This window comes from Pristiophorus japonicus, chromosome 4, assembly GCF_044704955.1.
Source record: "Pristiophorus japonicus isolate sPriJap1 chromosome 4, sPriJap1.hap1, whole genome shotgun sequence".
Lineage (NCBI taxonomy): Eukaryota > Metazoa > Chordata > Chondrichthyes > Pristiophoridae > Pristiophorus > Pristiophorus japonicus.
The window spans coordinates 316,072,054-316,086,870 of NC_091980.1; the positions used below are offsets into that span (position 1 = coordinate 316,072,054).

Here is a 14,817-nt window from a genome sequence, read left to right on the forward strand (position 1 = left end):
CAGGAGCTTGTGTAAGGCTGAGAGGCATGATTGAGAAAGAGGCATTAGCGTGTGTGTTCGGGGTAAAGAAAATGCATCAGTACCTGTTTGGCCTCAAATTTGAATGGAAACCGATCACAAGCCCCTCACATCCCTGTTCGCTGAAAACAAGGGGATAAATACTAATGCCTCAGCACGCATACAAAGGTGGGCACTCGCACTATCAGCGTATAACTATACCATCCACCACAGGCCAGGCACCGAGACTGTGTGGATGTTCTCAGTTGGCTACCATTGCCCACCACGGGGTGGAAATGGCGCAGCCTGCAAACTTGTTGATGGTGGCGCAGCCCGCAGACTTGTTGATGGTCATGGAAGCGTTTGAAAATGATAAATCACCTGTCACGGCCCGCCAGATTAGGACTTGGACCAGCCAAGATCCTCTGGTGTCCCTCGTAAAAAACTGTGCACTGTATGGGAGCTGGGCCTGCATCCCTGTTGAAATACAAGAGCTAATCAAGCCGTTCCAGCGGCGAACGGACGAGCTGTCCATTCAGGCAGACTGCCTGTTGTGGGGTAACCGTGTAGTGTTACCAAAAAAGGGCAGGGAGACGTTCATCTCAGATCTCCACAGCACACACCCAGGTATAGTAATGATGGAAGCGATAGCCAGATCCCACGTGTAGTGGCCCGGTATCGACTCTGACTTAGAGTCCTGTGTACGGCAATGCAGCGTATGTGCTCAGTTGAGCAACGCGCCCAGAGAGGCACCACTAAGTTTGTGGTCCTGGCCCTCCAGACCATGGTCGAGGATCCATGTCGACTATGTGGGCCCGTTTCTCGGTAAAATGTTCCTGGTGGTGGTGGATGCTTTTTCAAAATGGATTGAATGTGAAATAATGTCGGGAAGCACCGCCACCGCCACCATTGAAAGCCTGAGGGCCATGTTTGCCACCCACGGCCTGCCTGACATACTGATCAGTGACAACGGGCCATGTTTCACCAGTGCCGAATTTAAAGAATTCATGACCCGCAATGGGATCAAACATGTCACCTCGGCCCCGTTTAAACCAACCTCCAATGGGCAGGCAGAGCGGGCAGTACAAACCATCAAACAGAGCCTTAAACGAGTCACAGAAGGCTCACTCAAAACCCGCCTGTCCCGAGTACTGCTCAGCTACCGCACGAGACCCCACTCGCTCACAGGAGTGCCCCCGGCTGAGCTACTCATGAAAAGGACACTTAAAACCAGACTCTCGCTGGTTCATCCCAACCTGCATGATCAGGTAGAGAGCAGGCGGCAGCAACAAAATGTAAACGATGGTCACGCCACTGTGTCACGGGAAATTGATCTGAATGACCCTGTGTATGTGCTAAACTATGGACATGGTCCCAAGTGTTTCGCGGGCACGGTGATAGCTAAAGAAGGGAGTAGGGTGTTTGTAGTCAAACTAGACAATGGACAAATTTGCAGAAAGCACCTGGACCAAACGAGGCTGCGGTTCACAGACTGCCCTGAACAACCCACAGCAGACACCACCTTTTTCAAGCCCACAACACACACCCAAAGGATCAACGACACCACACCGGACCAGGAAATCGAACCCATCACACCCAACAGCCCAGCAAGGCCAGGCTCACCCAGCAGCCCTGCAGGGCCAACAACACGCCAGCCCAGCGAGGGCACAGCCAACACACCAGAACAGACATTTGTACTGAGGCGGTCCACCAGGGAAAGCAAGGCTCCCGACCACCTCACCTTGTAAATAGTTTTCACTTTGACATTGGGGGGGAGTGATGTTGTGTATCTGTACAGCATGCAGTCCCATGAACGCCTGAAGTCCCAAGGGATCCCAGAATCCCTTGGGAGTACTGTATATAAGCCGGCCCCTAAGGCCTGTTCCTCAATCTGGAGTGTCTTAATAAAGACTGAGGTCACTGTTACTTCAACCTCCCTATGTGCAGTCTCATCTGTGTTAGGAACACAATAACTCTCTCTCTCAGTTCCCCTCTCTGTCTGTTTGTCTCGCTATCCCTCTCACTTCCCCTCTCTCTCTCTTTCCCTTAGTTCCCCCCTCTCTTTCACACTCTCCTCTTTCTGTCTCTCTCTCTCACTCCTCAGTCCCCCTCTCTCTCCCCTCCCTCCCTCTCTTTCTCAGTCCTCCCTCTCTCTCTCTCTCACTCCCTCTCCATTCCCTCTCTCTCTCTCTCTCTCTCTCTCTCTCTCGGTATCTTTCTTTCAGTCCCCCCTACCCCTCTCTGTCTCTCTCTCTCGCTCTCTCGATCCCTCTGCCCCTTGCGCTCTCTCACTCTCTCTGTCTCTCCCTCTCTCTGTCTCTCTCTTGCTCTGTCTCTCTCCCTCCCTCTCCGTTCCCTCTCTGTCTCTCTCCCTCCCTCTCCGTTCCCTCTCTGTCTCTCTATATCCCTCTCTCTCTACCCCTCCTCTCAGTTCCCCACTCTCTCTCCCTCTTAGTCTACCCCCACGTCACCCACCTTCCTCTCTCTGTCCTTTTCTGCCCCCCCCTCTCTCCATCTCTCTCTGTCCGTCTCTCCCTCTCTCTTGGTATCTTTCTCTCACTTCCCCCCGCCCCTCTCTCTCTCTCTCTCTCTCTCTCTCTCTCTCTCTCTCTCTCTCTTCTCTCTCAGTCCCTCTGCCCCTCTCTCTCTCTCTCACTCTCTCTCTCTCGCCCTCTCCCCCTCTCTCTTCCCCCTCTCTCTCCCCCCTCTCTCTCCCCCCTCTCTCTCCCCCCTCTCTCTCCCCCCTCTCTCTCCCCCCTCTCTCTCCCCCCTCTCTCTCCCCCCCTCTCTCTCTCTCTCCCCCTCTCTCTCTCTCCCCTCTCTTTCTCTTTCTCTTTTTCTCTTTCTCTCTTTCTCTCTCATTCTCTCTGCCCCTCTCTCTCTCTCGCTCTCTCTGTCTGACTCTCCCTCAGTCCCTCTGTCCCTCTCTCTCTCTCGCTCTCTCTGTCTGACTTTCCCTCTCCCCCTCCCTCTCCCCCTCCCTCTCTCCCTCTCTCAGTCCCTCTGCCCCTCGCTCTCTCCATACTAATCCTCTTTAAATGAGGGGAGCCTTGAACACATTCCCCAACAACAGGAAGAGAGCCATATCGGAGCGGGAGGGAGCACTGAATGTTGGAAGGGAAAACTTCTGATGTGGAAGAAATGGAAATGGCTGTAATTGAGAGATGGGCTTGCTGACTGCTGAGAAGGGATGTATATGAGCCAGCTGTGGATCTCTCTGATCTCCGGACTCCATATTCACCTCCGCTCTGATCCTGCAGCTTCCTGCACAGTTAGATGCAACAGACAAGGCAGCGACAGATATTGGAAAACATGTTGGAAGTTGGTGAATCACACTTCCCTCTCCCCACCTCCCCTCACAGCACTGATCGTTCCTTCAGGTCCCACACTGGATCCCTGGAGGTTTGATCCTGTTAGCATTCGATCCTGAGACCAGCCTTGCCAACTCCGCATGTATTCCTGGAGCATTTGGCACATAACCTCGCCCGGTGAATCAATCTTTTCCCCACCTACCCAGATTTTTCTGAAGACGAAGTGATTAAAGAAATTGAAAACTAATATTTTTCTGAAAGGCCGTATGATTTCTCTGCGAGTTTGCTCACAGCGGTGTCCAGGCTGACCATTAGTCGAGGGACTGAATTAAGAATATCAGACAAGAGATGGATCGCATGAAATAAGCATACCCCAGTGATGGACCATAAAAGCCCAGCCGGCCCACTCAATTGTGACTCCTTTAATATCAAGGCATCACGCCGGGGCTCAGTGGGCAGCACTCACGCCTCTGAGTCAGAAGGTTGTTGGTTCGAGTCCCACTCCAGGGACTTTGAGTCCCATAATCCAGGCTGACACTCCCAGTGCAGTACTGAGGGATCGCCGCACTGTCGGAGGGGCAGTACTGAGGGAGTGCCGCACTGTCACAGGGGCAGTACTGAGGGAGCGCTGCGCTGTTGGAGGGGCAGTACTGAGGGAACACCGCACTGTCGGAGGGGCAGTACTGAGGGAGTGCCGCACTGTTGGAGGGGCAGTACTGAGGGAGTGCTGCACTGTCGGAGGGACAGTACTGAGGGAGTGCTGCACTGTTGGAGGGGCAGTACTGAGGGAGTGCCGCACTGTTGGAGGGGCAGTACTGAGGGAGTGCCGCACTGTTGGAGGGGCGGTACTGAGGGAGTGCCGCACTGTTGGAGGGGCAGTACTGAGGGAGTGCTGCACTGTCGGAGGGACAGTACTGAGGGAGTGCCGCGCTGTTGGAGGGGCAGTACTGAGGGAGTGCTGCACTGTCGGAGGGGCAGTACTGAGGGAGTGCCGCACTGTTGGAGGGGCAGTACTGAGGGAGTGCTGCACTGTCGGAGGGACAGTACTGATTATCTCATTGCTGTTTATGGGAGCTTGCTGTGCGCAAATTGGCGGCCGCATTTCCCGCATTACAACAGTGATGACACATCAAAAAGTACTTCATTGGCTGTAAAGCGATTTGGGATGTCCTGAGGCCGTGCAAGGCACTATATAAATGCAGATTCTGAATTCCGATTGTCCCGGTGCAGAGGTGGGTTTCAGGGTGTGTGGCTGCTGTGTGCTCTGGGGTTAGCTGTACCTGTGCCATGTTGAACCTGCTACTCTTCTCTTTACAGATGTACAAATCACAGAAAGTCCCGAAGCCTATGTTAAAATGACAGAAAGCACTTTGAGAACTTCAGCTGGTAGGCACCTGCTAACGCATGTGTCCCAACCTCTCCCCCTCCCCACCCAGCCACGCCACCCTGTGACACTCACCCTGCCACTCCCACCCCTTCCATACAGCAGTGAGACCCTCCCCCTCCCACAGCCCTCGACTGCCCCGCTCTCCCCCTCCATCTCCCCCCTCCCCCCCTCCATCTCCCCCCTCCCCCCGCTCTCCCCCTCCATCTCCCCCCTCCCCCCGCTCTCCCCCTCCATCTCCCCCCTCCCCCCACTCTCCCTCCCCCTCCCCCGCTCTCCCCCTCCATCTCCCCCCTCCCCCCGCTCTCCCCCTCCATCTCCCCCCTCCCCCCCACTCTCCCTCCCCTCCCCCGCTCTCCCCCTCCATCTCCCCCCTCCCCCCGCTCTCCCCCTCCATCTCCCCCCTCCCCCCGCTCTCCCCCTCCATCTCCCCCCTCCCCCCGCTCTCCCCCTCCATCTCCCCCCTCCCCCCCCCTCCATCTCCCCCTCCCCGCTCTCCCCCTCCATCTCCCCCCTCCCCCCCCTCCATCTCCCCCCTCCCCCCGCTCTCCCCCTCCATCTCCCCCCTCCCCCCGCTCTCCCCCTCCATCTCCCCCTCCCCCCCACTCTCCCTCCCCCTCCCCCGCTCTCCCCTCCATCTCCCCCCTTCCCCCGCTCTCCCCCTCCATCTCCCCCCTCCCCCCGCTCTCCCCCTCCATCTCCCCCCTCCCCCCGCTCTCCCCCTCCATCTCCCCCCTCCCCCCGCTCTCCCCCCTCCATCTCCCCCCTCCCCCCACTCTCCCTCCCCCTCCCCCCGCTCTCCCCCTCTCCCTGCTCTCCATCTCCCTCTCCCCCCGCCCGGCTCTCGCCTTCGCTCTCCCCCTTCCCCCGCTCTATATCTCCCCCCCACCCCACCCGTTCTCCCTCCCCCACCCCCGCCTTTCTCCTCGCTCTCCCCCCTCCCCCGCTCTCTATCTCCCCCCCACCCCACCCGTTCTCCCTCCCCCACCCCCGCCTTTCTCCTCGCTCTCTCCCTCCCCAGCTCTCCATCTCCCCCTCCCGCCCCCCCCGCTCTCCATCTCCGCCCCCCCCCCCCAACTGACACTGATTTCTCCCCCTCCTCCCCCCCCTCCTCAGTGACACTGATCTCCCCCCTCCCCCTCCCCACACTTGTGTCGCACGCACTCTTGTTCACCCTGGTGTGAAGTCGCAGGACCGTTACGCATGCCGATGCACGACGCACGTTAACGGTCGACCTCTTGCTGACCCTGATCCAGAGCCTCCCGTTGCTCGCCAAGAACATCAGTTGATTTTTCCCGTTGCGCGCTGCGTGACCCCCATCTTGGGCGGAGGCCCTGCCATCTTGTTATTGAAGGTCTTTCTCCCGTGGATGCAGGGGCCGCTGGGAGACAAGCGCCTTGTCTGTGTGGGAAAGAAATATCCGAGAATCACAGCACAGCAGGAGGCCGTTTGGCCCACTCCCCCTGCTCTTGCTCTGTAATTTTCTCCCAACTATTTATCCAACCTTCTTCTGAAAGTTACTGTTGAATCTGCTCCCACTGCCCTTTCAGGCAGCGCATTCCCGATAACAACTCGCTGCGGGAGGAAAATGGCCGTCCTCTCCCCCCTGGTATCTGTGTGCTCTGGTTCTGCCTCGAGGGATGGGCAAAGCAGAAAACAAACTCTGAGCCACAGCAGATGTGAGGGTGGGACACGACAGACCTGTACCAGTTGGGCTTGCCCTGCATCACGGCTCCCAAAGACTTTCACCCCCATTCTGTGCCACCTTGTCCTGGCTTAGTGAGCTCACGATCGGGGCAATGTGTGGGGGGGGGGGGGGTGGTGAGGTGTGGGGGGAGGGGATGGGGCGTGAGGTGTGAGGGGAGAGGATGGGGCGTGGGGGGGATGGGGGGCGTGGTGGGAGGAGGGGAATGGGCGCGGGGGGGGATGGGGGGCGTGGTGGGAGGAGGGGAATGGGCGCGGGGGGGGAGGGGAATGGGCATGGGGGGGGGAGGGGAATGGGCGTGGGGGGGAGGGGATGGGGCGTGGGGGGGGAGGGGAATGGGCGTGGAGGGGGGAGGGGAATGGGCGTGGGGGGGGAGGGGAATGGGCGTGGGGGGGAGGGGGATGGGGCGTGGGGGGGGAGGGGATGGGGCGTGAGGTGGGTGAGGTGTGAGGGGAGAGGATGGGGCGTGGGGGGGATGGGGGGCGTGGTGGGAGGAGGGGAATGGGCGTGGAGGGGGAGGGGAATGGGCGTGGAGGGGGGAGGGGAATGGGCGTGAGGGGGGAGGGGAATGGGCGTGGGGGGGGAGGGGGATTGGGCGTGGGGGGGGAGGGGGATGGGGCGTGGGGGGGGAGGGGATGGGGCGTGGGGGGGAGAGGGTGGGGCATGGGGGGGGAGGGTGAGATGGGGGAAGAGGTGAGGTGTGAGGGTGATGGGATGAGGGGCTGTGTGGGGGAGGGAGGGATGAGTGGGGGAGGGGACTGGTTGGGGTGGGGGTGTGAGGTGGATGGGTGAGGGGAGTGGGGGAGAGGGTACATTTGCGAATACGCCCGTAGTAGAGTGCTCCTGACTCCTGCCGTTGGACGGGATCCCCCTCGCTGACAGGCGAGTGGCTCAGTCCACGGGGGAAGATGAAAATAGTCCCCCATTCTGCGCGTCCCCGGCAAGTGTTTCCTTTCCAACCCGGGCCGTGGTGACGGTCAAGGTCGCAGTGGGGGGGGGGGGGTGTCAGGCTCGGGGTCGCGGTGGAGGTCAGGCTCGGGGTCGCGGTGGAGGTCAGGCTCGGGGTCGCGGTGGGGTCAGACACCAGTTCATGGTGGGGTCAGCTCAGGGGTGTGGTTGGGGTCAGGCTCCGGGTCGCGGTGGGGTCAGACTCGGTGTCACACGGGGTCGCGGTGGGGACACACTCGGGGTCGCCTCTCCTTCGGTGCTGGCTGATCGCGGCGATCTATGTCACTCCTCATCTCTGCCAGTTGAAGGGAGGACGTTCCCCATCTCACATCTCTTCTCGTTGGCAGGGGACTCGGGTCCGGACCCCGTCGCCTGGCGCCCGGCCACCGCTCCAGAGGGCAGCAGGAAGTGCCAGTTCCAGCAGATGGAAATCACCATCGCCCACCATCCATCCGCCAGTGCTCCAGGCTCAGACACAGCTCACCGCCAAGGCTACGTAAGGGGAACTGGCAAAGCCAATCACGGTCCTCGGTCACAGCGGTGGTGGAGCAGGGCGGAGGGGTTAACATAGAAACATAGAAAATAGGTGCAGGTGTAGGCTGTTCGGCCCTTCGAGAAGATTTGTCAAGCAGGATTTCCCTTTCATAAATCCATGCTGACTTGGACCGATCCTGTCACTGCTTTCCAAATGCGCTGCTATTTCATCTTTAATAATTGATTCCAACATTTTCCCCACTACTGATGTCAGGCTAACCAGTCTATAATTACCCGTTTTTTCTCTCCCTCCTTTTTTAAAAAGTGGTGTTACATTAGCTACCCTCCAGTCCATAGGAACTGATCCAGAGTCGATAGACTGTTGGAAAATAATCACCAATGCATCCACTATTTCTAGGGCCACTTCCTTAAGTACTCTGGGATGCAGACTATCAGGCCCCGGGGATTTATCGGCCTTCACTCCCATCAATTTCCCCAACACAATTTCCCGCCTAATAAGGATTTCCTTCAGTTCCTCCTTCTCACTAGATCCTCGGTCCCCTCGTATTTCCGGGAGGTTATTTGTGTCTTCCTTCGTGAAGACAGAACCAAAGTATTTGTTCAATTGGTCTGCCATTTCTTTGTTCCCCATTATAAATTCACCTGAATCTGACTGCAAGGGACCTACGTTTGTCTTCACTAATCTTTTTCTCTTCACATATTTATAAAGCTTTTGCAGTCAGTTTTTATGTTCCCAGCAAGCTTCCTCTCATACTCTATTTTCCCCTTCCTAATTAAACTCTTTGTCCTCCCCTGCTGAATTCTAAATTTCTCCCAGTCCTCAGGTTTGCTGCTTTTTCTGGCCAATTTATATGCTTCTTCCTTGGATTTAACACTATCCTTAATTTCCCTTGTTAGCCATGGTTGAGCCACCTTCCCCGTTTTATTTTTACTCCAGACAGGGATGTACAATTGTTGAAGTTCATCCATGTGATCTTTAAATGTTTGCCATTGTCTATCCACCGTCAACCCTTTAAGTATCACTCGCCAGTCTATTCTAGCCAATTCATGTCTCATACCATCGAAGTTACCTTTCCTTACGTTCAGGACCCTAGTTTCTGAAGTAACTGTGTCACTCTCCATCTTAATAAAGAATTCTACCATATTATGGTCACTCTTCCCCAAGGGGCCATGCACAACAAGATTGCTAATTAGTTCTTTCTCATTACACATCACCCAGTCTAGGATGGCCAGCCCTCTAGTTGGTTCCTCGACATATTGGTCTAGAAAACCATCGCTGATAAACTCCAGGAAATCCTCCTCCACTGTCTTGCTACCAGTTTGGTTAGCCCAATCTATATGTAGATTAAAGTCGCCCATGATAACTGCTGTACCTTTATTGTACACATCTCTAATTTCTTGTTTGATGCTATCCCCAATCTCACTCCTACTGTTTGGTGGTCTGTACACAACTCCCTTTGGAATTCTGCAGCTCCACCACTACAGATTCCACATCATCCAGGCTAATGTCCGTCCTTACTATTGCACTAATTTCCTCTTTAACCAGCAACGCTACACCACCTCTTTTTCCTCTCAGCCTATCCTTCCTAAATGTTGAATACCCCTGGATGGTGAGTTCCCAGCCTTGGTCACCCTGGAGCCATGTCTCTGTGATGCCAATTACATCATATCCATTAATTGCTGCCTGCGCAGTTAATTCGCCCACCTTATTATGAATACTCCTCGCATTGAGGCACAGAGCCTTCAGGCTTGTCTTTTTAACACACTTTACCCTTTTAAAATTTTGCTGTAATGTGGCCCTTTTTGCTTTTTGCCTTGGGTTTCTCTGCCCTCCACTTTTACTTTTCTTCTTTCTATCTTTTGCTTCTGCCCCCATTCTATATGCCTCTGTCTCTCTGCATAGGTTCCCATCCCCCTGCCATATTAGTTTAACCCCTCCTCAACAGCACTATCAAACAATCCCCCTAGGACATTGGTTCCGGTCCTGCCCAGGTGCAGACCGTCCGGTTTGTACTGATCCCACCTCCCCCAGAACCGGTTCCAAAGTCCCAGGGATTTGAATCCCTCCCTTCTGCACCACTCCTTAAGCCACGTATTCATCTGAGCGATCCTGCGATTCCTATTCTGACTCGCACGTGGCACTGGTAGCAATCCTGAGATTACTACCTTTGAGGTCCTACTTTTTAATTTAACTCCTAGCTCCCTAAATTCGTCTTGTAGAACCTCATCCTGTTTTTTTACCTATATCGTTAACTATACCTATATGCACCACGACAACTGGCTGTTTACCCTCCCCCTTCAAAATTTCCTGCAACCGCTCCGAGACATCCTTGACCCTTGCACTAGGGAGGCAAAGTACCATCCTGGAGTCCCGATTGCAGCCGCAGAAACATCGCGGATACATCGCACCTCGGGGAGGATCAGTACCCGAGAGCAGAGGGCATCACCCCGCACCCTCATGCGTATCCATCCAACAGCACCATCACTGTCCCTGTCCTGGGAGTGTTTGATGGGACAGTGTAGAGGGAGCTTTACTCTGTATCTAACCCATGCTGTACCTTACCTGGGAGTGTTTGATGGGACAGTGTAGAGGGAGCTTTACTCTGTATCTAACCCGTGCTGTACCTGCACTGGGAGTGTTTGATGGGACAGTGTAGGGGGAGCTTTACTCTGTATCTAACCCCCTGTACCTGCCCTGGGAGTATTTGATGGGACAGTGTAGAGGGAGCTTTACTCGATATCTAACCCCGTGCTGTACCTGCCTTGGGAATGTTTGATGGGACAGTGTAGAGGGAGCTTTACTCTGTATCTAACCCCCTGTACCTGCCCTGGGAGTGTTTGATGGGACAGTGTAGAGGGAGCTTTACTCTGTATCTAACCCCGTGCTGTACCTGCCCTGGGAGTGTTTGATGGGACAGTGTAGAGGGAGCTTTACTCTGTATCTAACCCGTGCTGTATCTGCCCTGAGAATGTTTGATGGGACAGTGCAGAGGGAGCTTTACTCTGTATCTCACCCCGTGCTGTACCTGTCCTGGGAGTGTTTGATGGGACAGTGTAGAGGGAGCTTTACTCTGTATCTAACCCATGCTGTACCTGCCCTGGGAGTGTTTAATGGGACAGTGTAGAGGGAGCTTTACTCTGTATCTAACCCCCTGTACCTGCCCTGGGAGTGTTTGATGGGACAGTGTAGAGGGAGCTTTACTCTGTATCTAACCCACTGTACCTGCCCTGGGAGTGTTTGATGGGACAGTGCAGAGGGAGCTTTACTCTTTATCTAACCCGTGCTGTACCTGCCCTGGGAGTGTTTGATGGGACAGTGCAGAGGGAGCTTTACTCTGTATCTAACCCCCTGTACCTGCCCTGGGAGTGTGTGATGGGACAGTGTAGAGGGAGCTTTACTCTGTATCTAACCCGTGCTGTACCTGCCCTGGGAGTGTGTGATGGGACAGTGCAGAGGGAGCTTTACTCTGTATCTAACCCCCTGTACCTGCCCTGGGAGTGTTTGATGGGACAGTGCAGAGGGACACTGATATGACAGCCGTTCCAGCATTCTGTCTCACTTTATGAAAAGACTGATGAAGGCGTTTCCTTTCTTCCAGGTGAAACTCCTGTCTGAATGTTCTGGAAGCATCGACGGAATCAGGCGGACGCCGGTCATTCTCGGCAATGAGGCGGTGTCTCACCAATCGGGGCTTGCGGATCTGGCACACCCGGAGCTGCCGTGTGTGGGTAGGGGTCAGCCTGTGTATTGGACGCCGGCTTAGATCGTAGACTCCACCCACCATTGCTGCAGTCACTGTCAGTTAGGGGGGCTTGTTCAACATGCGCGGTATTACAACACTGCATTTATAGAGCGTCTTTAACGTTGTAAAACGTCCCAAGTCGCTTCTCAGGAGTGATATCAGACAAAATTTGACACCGAGCCACATCGGGATATTAGGATAGGTGATCAAAATTTGGTCAAAGAGGTAGTAATCAGGAAGGCCAATGGTATCTTGGCCTATATTGCAAAGGGGATGGAGTATAAAAGCAGGGAAGTCTTGCTACAGTTATACAGGGTATTGGTGAGGCCACACCTGGAATACTGCATACAGTTTTGGTCTCCGTATTTAAGGAAGGATATACTTGCTTTGGAGGTAGTTCAGAGAAGGTTCACTCGGTTGATTCCGGAGATGAGGGGGTTAACTTATGAGGAAAGGTTGAGGAGGTTGGGCCTCTACTCATTGGAATTCAGAAGAGTGAGAGGTGATCTTATCGAAACGTATAAGATTATGAGGGGGCTTAACAAGGTGGATGCAGAGATGATGTTTCCACTGATGGGGGAGACAAGAACTAGGGGACATAATCTTAGAATAAGGGGCCGCCCATTTAAAACTGAGATGAGGAGAAACGTCTTCTCTGAGGGTTGTAAATCTGTGGAATTCGCTGCTTCAGAGAGCTGTGGAAGCCGGGACATTGAACATATTTAAGACAGAGATAGACAGTTTCTTAATCGTTAAGGGGATAAGGGGTTATGGGGAGCGGGCGGGGAAGTGGAGCTGAGTCCATGATCAGATCAGCCATTATCGTATTGAATGGCAGAGCAGGCTCGAGGGGCTGTATGGCCTACTGCTGCTCCTATTTCTTTGTTCTTATGTAGGTTTTAAGGAGCGTCTTAAAGGAGGAGAGTGCGGCAGAGAGGTGGAGAGGTTCAGGGAGGGAATTCCAGAGCTTGGGGCCCAGGCAGCTGAAGGCACGGCCACCGATGGTGGAGCGATGGTGGAACATTCTTGTGCTCCTGAAGACTTAATGAGTAAATATGCAAAGTCTTAATAAGTGCACACCAAGCACTGAGTTCCATTTCCAGAATTGAAAAGTAGAGAAGTTATGCTAACCTTGTATCGAACCTTGGTTGGACCACACTTGGAGCACTGTGCACCGTTCTGGTCTCCATATTATAAAAAAGGATGTAGAGGCACTGGAGAAGCTGCAAGGAAAGATTCACCAGGAGGATACCAGATCTGAGAAGTTATGACCAACAGGAAAGACTGAAGAGGTTGGGGCTCCTTTCTTTAGCAAAGAGGAGACTGAGGGGTGATAGGGTAGAGGTAGAGAAACTGTTTCCACTATTGGGAGAGTCCAGAACTAGGGTCCATAAAAAGAAAGAACATATATTCCTATGTGTGCTGTGATGCTGTGGCCCAGTGGCTCTGTGGCCCAGTGGCGCTGTGGCCCTGTGGCTCTGTGGCCCAGTGACGCTGTGGCCCTGTGGCCCTGTGACGCTGTGGCCCAGTGACGCTGTGGCCCAGTGACGCTGTGGCCCTGTGGCCCTGTGACGCTGTGGCCCTGTGACGCTGTGGCCCTGTGACGCTGTGGCCCTGTGACGCTGTGGCCCTGTGACGCTGTGGCCCTGTGACGCTGTGGCCCTGTGACGCTGTGGCCCTGTGACGCTGTGGCCCTGTGACGCTGTGGCCCTGTGACGCTGTGGCCCTGTGACGCTGTGGCCCTGTGACGCTGTGGCCCTGTGACGCTGTGGCCCTGTGACGCTGTGGCCCTGTGACGCTGTGGCCCTGTGACGCTGTGGCCCTGTGACGCTGTGGCCCTGTGGCCCTGTGACGCTGTGGCCCTGTGACGCTGTGGCCCTGTGACGCAGTGCTTCTGTGACGCAGTGGGACTATGCACTGTGACCGTGTGCTGTTGTATGCAGGTATCGAGCGCTGGGAGCTGCTGCATGCTCAGGCCCTCAGTAAGGAACTCCTCATCAAGCAGAACCTCCAGCAGTGGCAGCAGCTGAACTCTGACCTTGACGACATCTCGGCCTGGCTGGGCAGCATCGAGCCGGCCTTGGATCAGGCCCAGGACCCGGAGACCGCAACCGGACTTCACACCATCCAGGAGAAGCTCAGGAGCCTCCGAGTAAGTATCTGAGGGTTAGGTGTGAATGGGAGATTAGCCCGGCGCAGAGTGAATGGAACTGTCACTCGCTCAGGTACTGAATTTCAGCTGAGGGGGCAAAAGGAAGGTTGAAGGGCAGAGCCAAGCCCCGCTGACTATTCTCCTTGAGGAGGCAGCATGCAGGATCTCTTTGGGGTTGGGTTGGCTCCAAGATCAGACATCCCAGGGTAGTAAATCTCAGAGGGTTGTAAATCTGTGGAATTCTCTGCCCCAGAGAGCTGTGGAGGCTGAGTCATTGAATATATTTAAGGTGGAGATAGACAGATTTTTGAGCGATAAGGGAGTAAAGGGTTATGGGGAGCGGGCGGGGAAGTGGAGCTGAGTCCATGATCGGATCAGCCATGATCTTATTGAATGGCGGAGCAGGCTCGAGGGGCCAATGGCCTACTCCTGCTCCTATTTCTTATGTAGTTATGGCAAATCTTAGCAATAGAAGTTTGGGGCTAATAACAAAAATAACTTGCATTTGTATAGCACCTTTAATGTAGTAAAATGTCACAAGGTGCTGCACAGGAGCAATTATCAAACAAAACTTTGACACTGAGCCACATAAGGAGAAATTAGGTCAGGTTTGGTTAAAGAGGTAGGTTTTAAGGAGTGTCTTAAAGGAGGAGAGAGAGGCGGAGAGGTTGAGGGAGGGAATTCCACAGCTTGGGGCCCAGGCAGCTGAAGGCACGGCCACCAATGGTGGAGCGATGGAAATCAGAGAAGTTCAAGAGGGCAGAATTGGAGGAGCGCAGCGATCTCTGGGAGGGGCGGGGGTGGGATGGTTTGGTTTGTAGGTCTGGAGGAGGTTACAGAGATGGGGAGGGAGGGGGGTGGTGGGGGCGAGGCCACGGAGGGATTTAAAAACAAGGACGAGAATTTTAAAATGGAGGCAGGTAATTGGATACCTGAGTTGTACAGGCCCACAGTACTCCCGGGCACTGTTCGTCATGGAATGGCCTGTTTCATTTCAGCATTGGACTGGAAATACACCGAGCATTCACCAGGATGATAGAAGGGTTACATTTCTAGGACAGGGTGTATAAACTTGGCTCGTA

The 14,817-nt window shown here is 54.8% G+C and overlaps 1 protein-coding gene across 1 annotated transcript in view; it reads left to right on the forward strand.

Annotated features, from left to right (window-relative positions):
* Window positions 1–14,817, forward strand: part of LOC139262805 (nesprin-2-like) — a 121,016-nt gene that overhangs the window by 72,668 nt on the left and 33,531 nt on the right. The window contains exons 11-14 of the mRNA XM_070877958.1: window positions 4,626–4,694; window positions 7,693–7,841; window positions 11,440–11,569; window positions 13,527–13,735. Of these exons, the coding sequence (XP_070734059.1) occupies window positions 4,626–4,694; window positions 7,693–7,841; window positions 11,440–11,569; window positions 13,527–13,735 (557 nt within the window). The remainder of the gene's footprint in view (window positions 1–4,625; window positions 4,695–7,692; window positions 7,842–11,439; window positions 11,570–13,526; window positions 13,736–14,817) is intronic.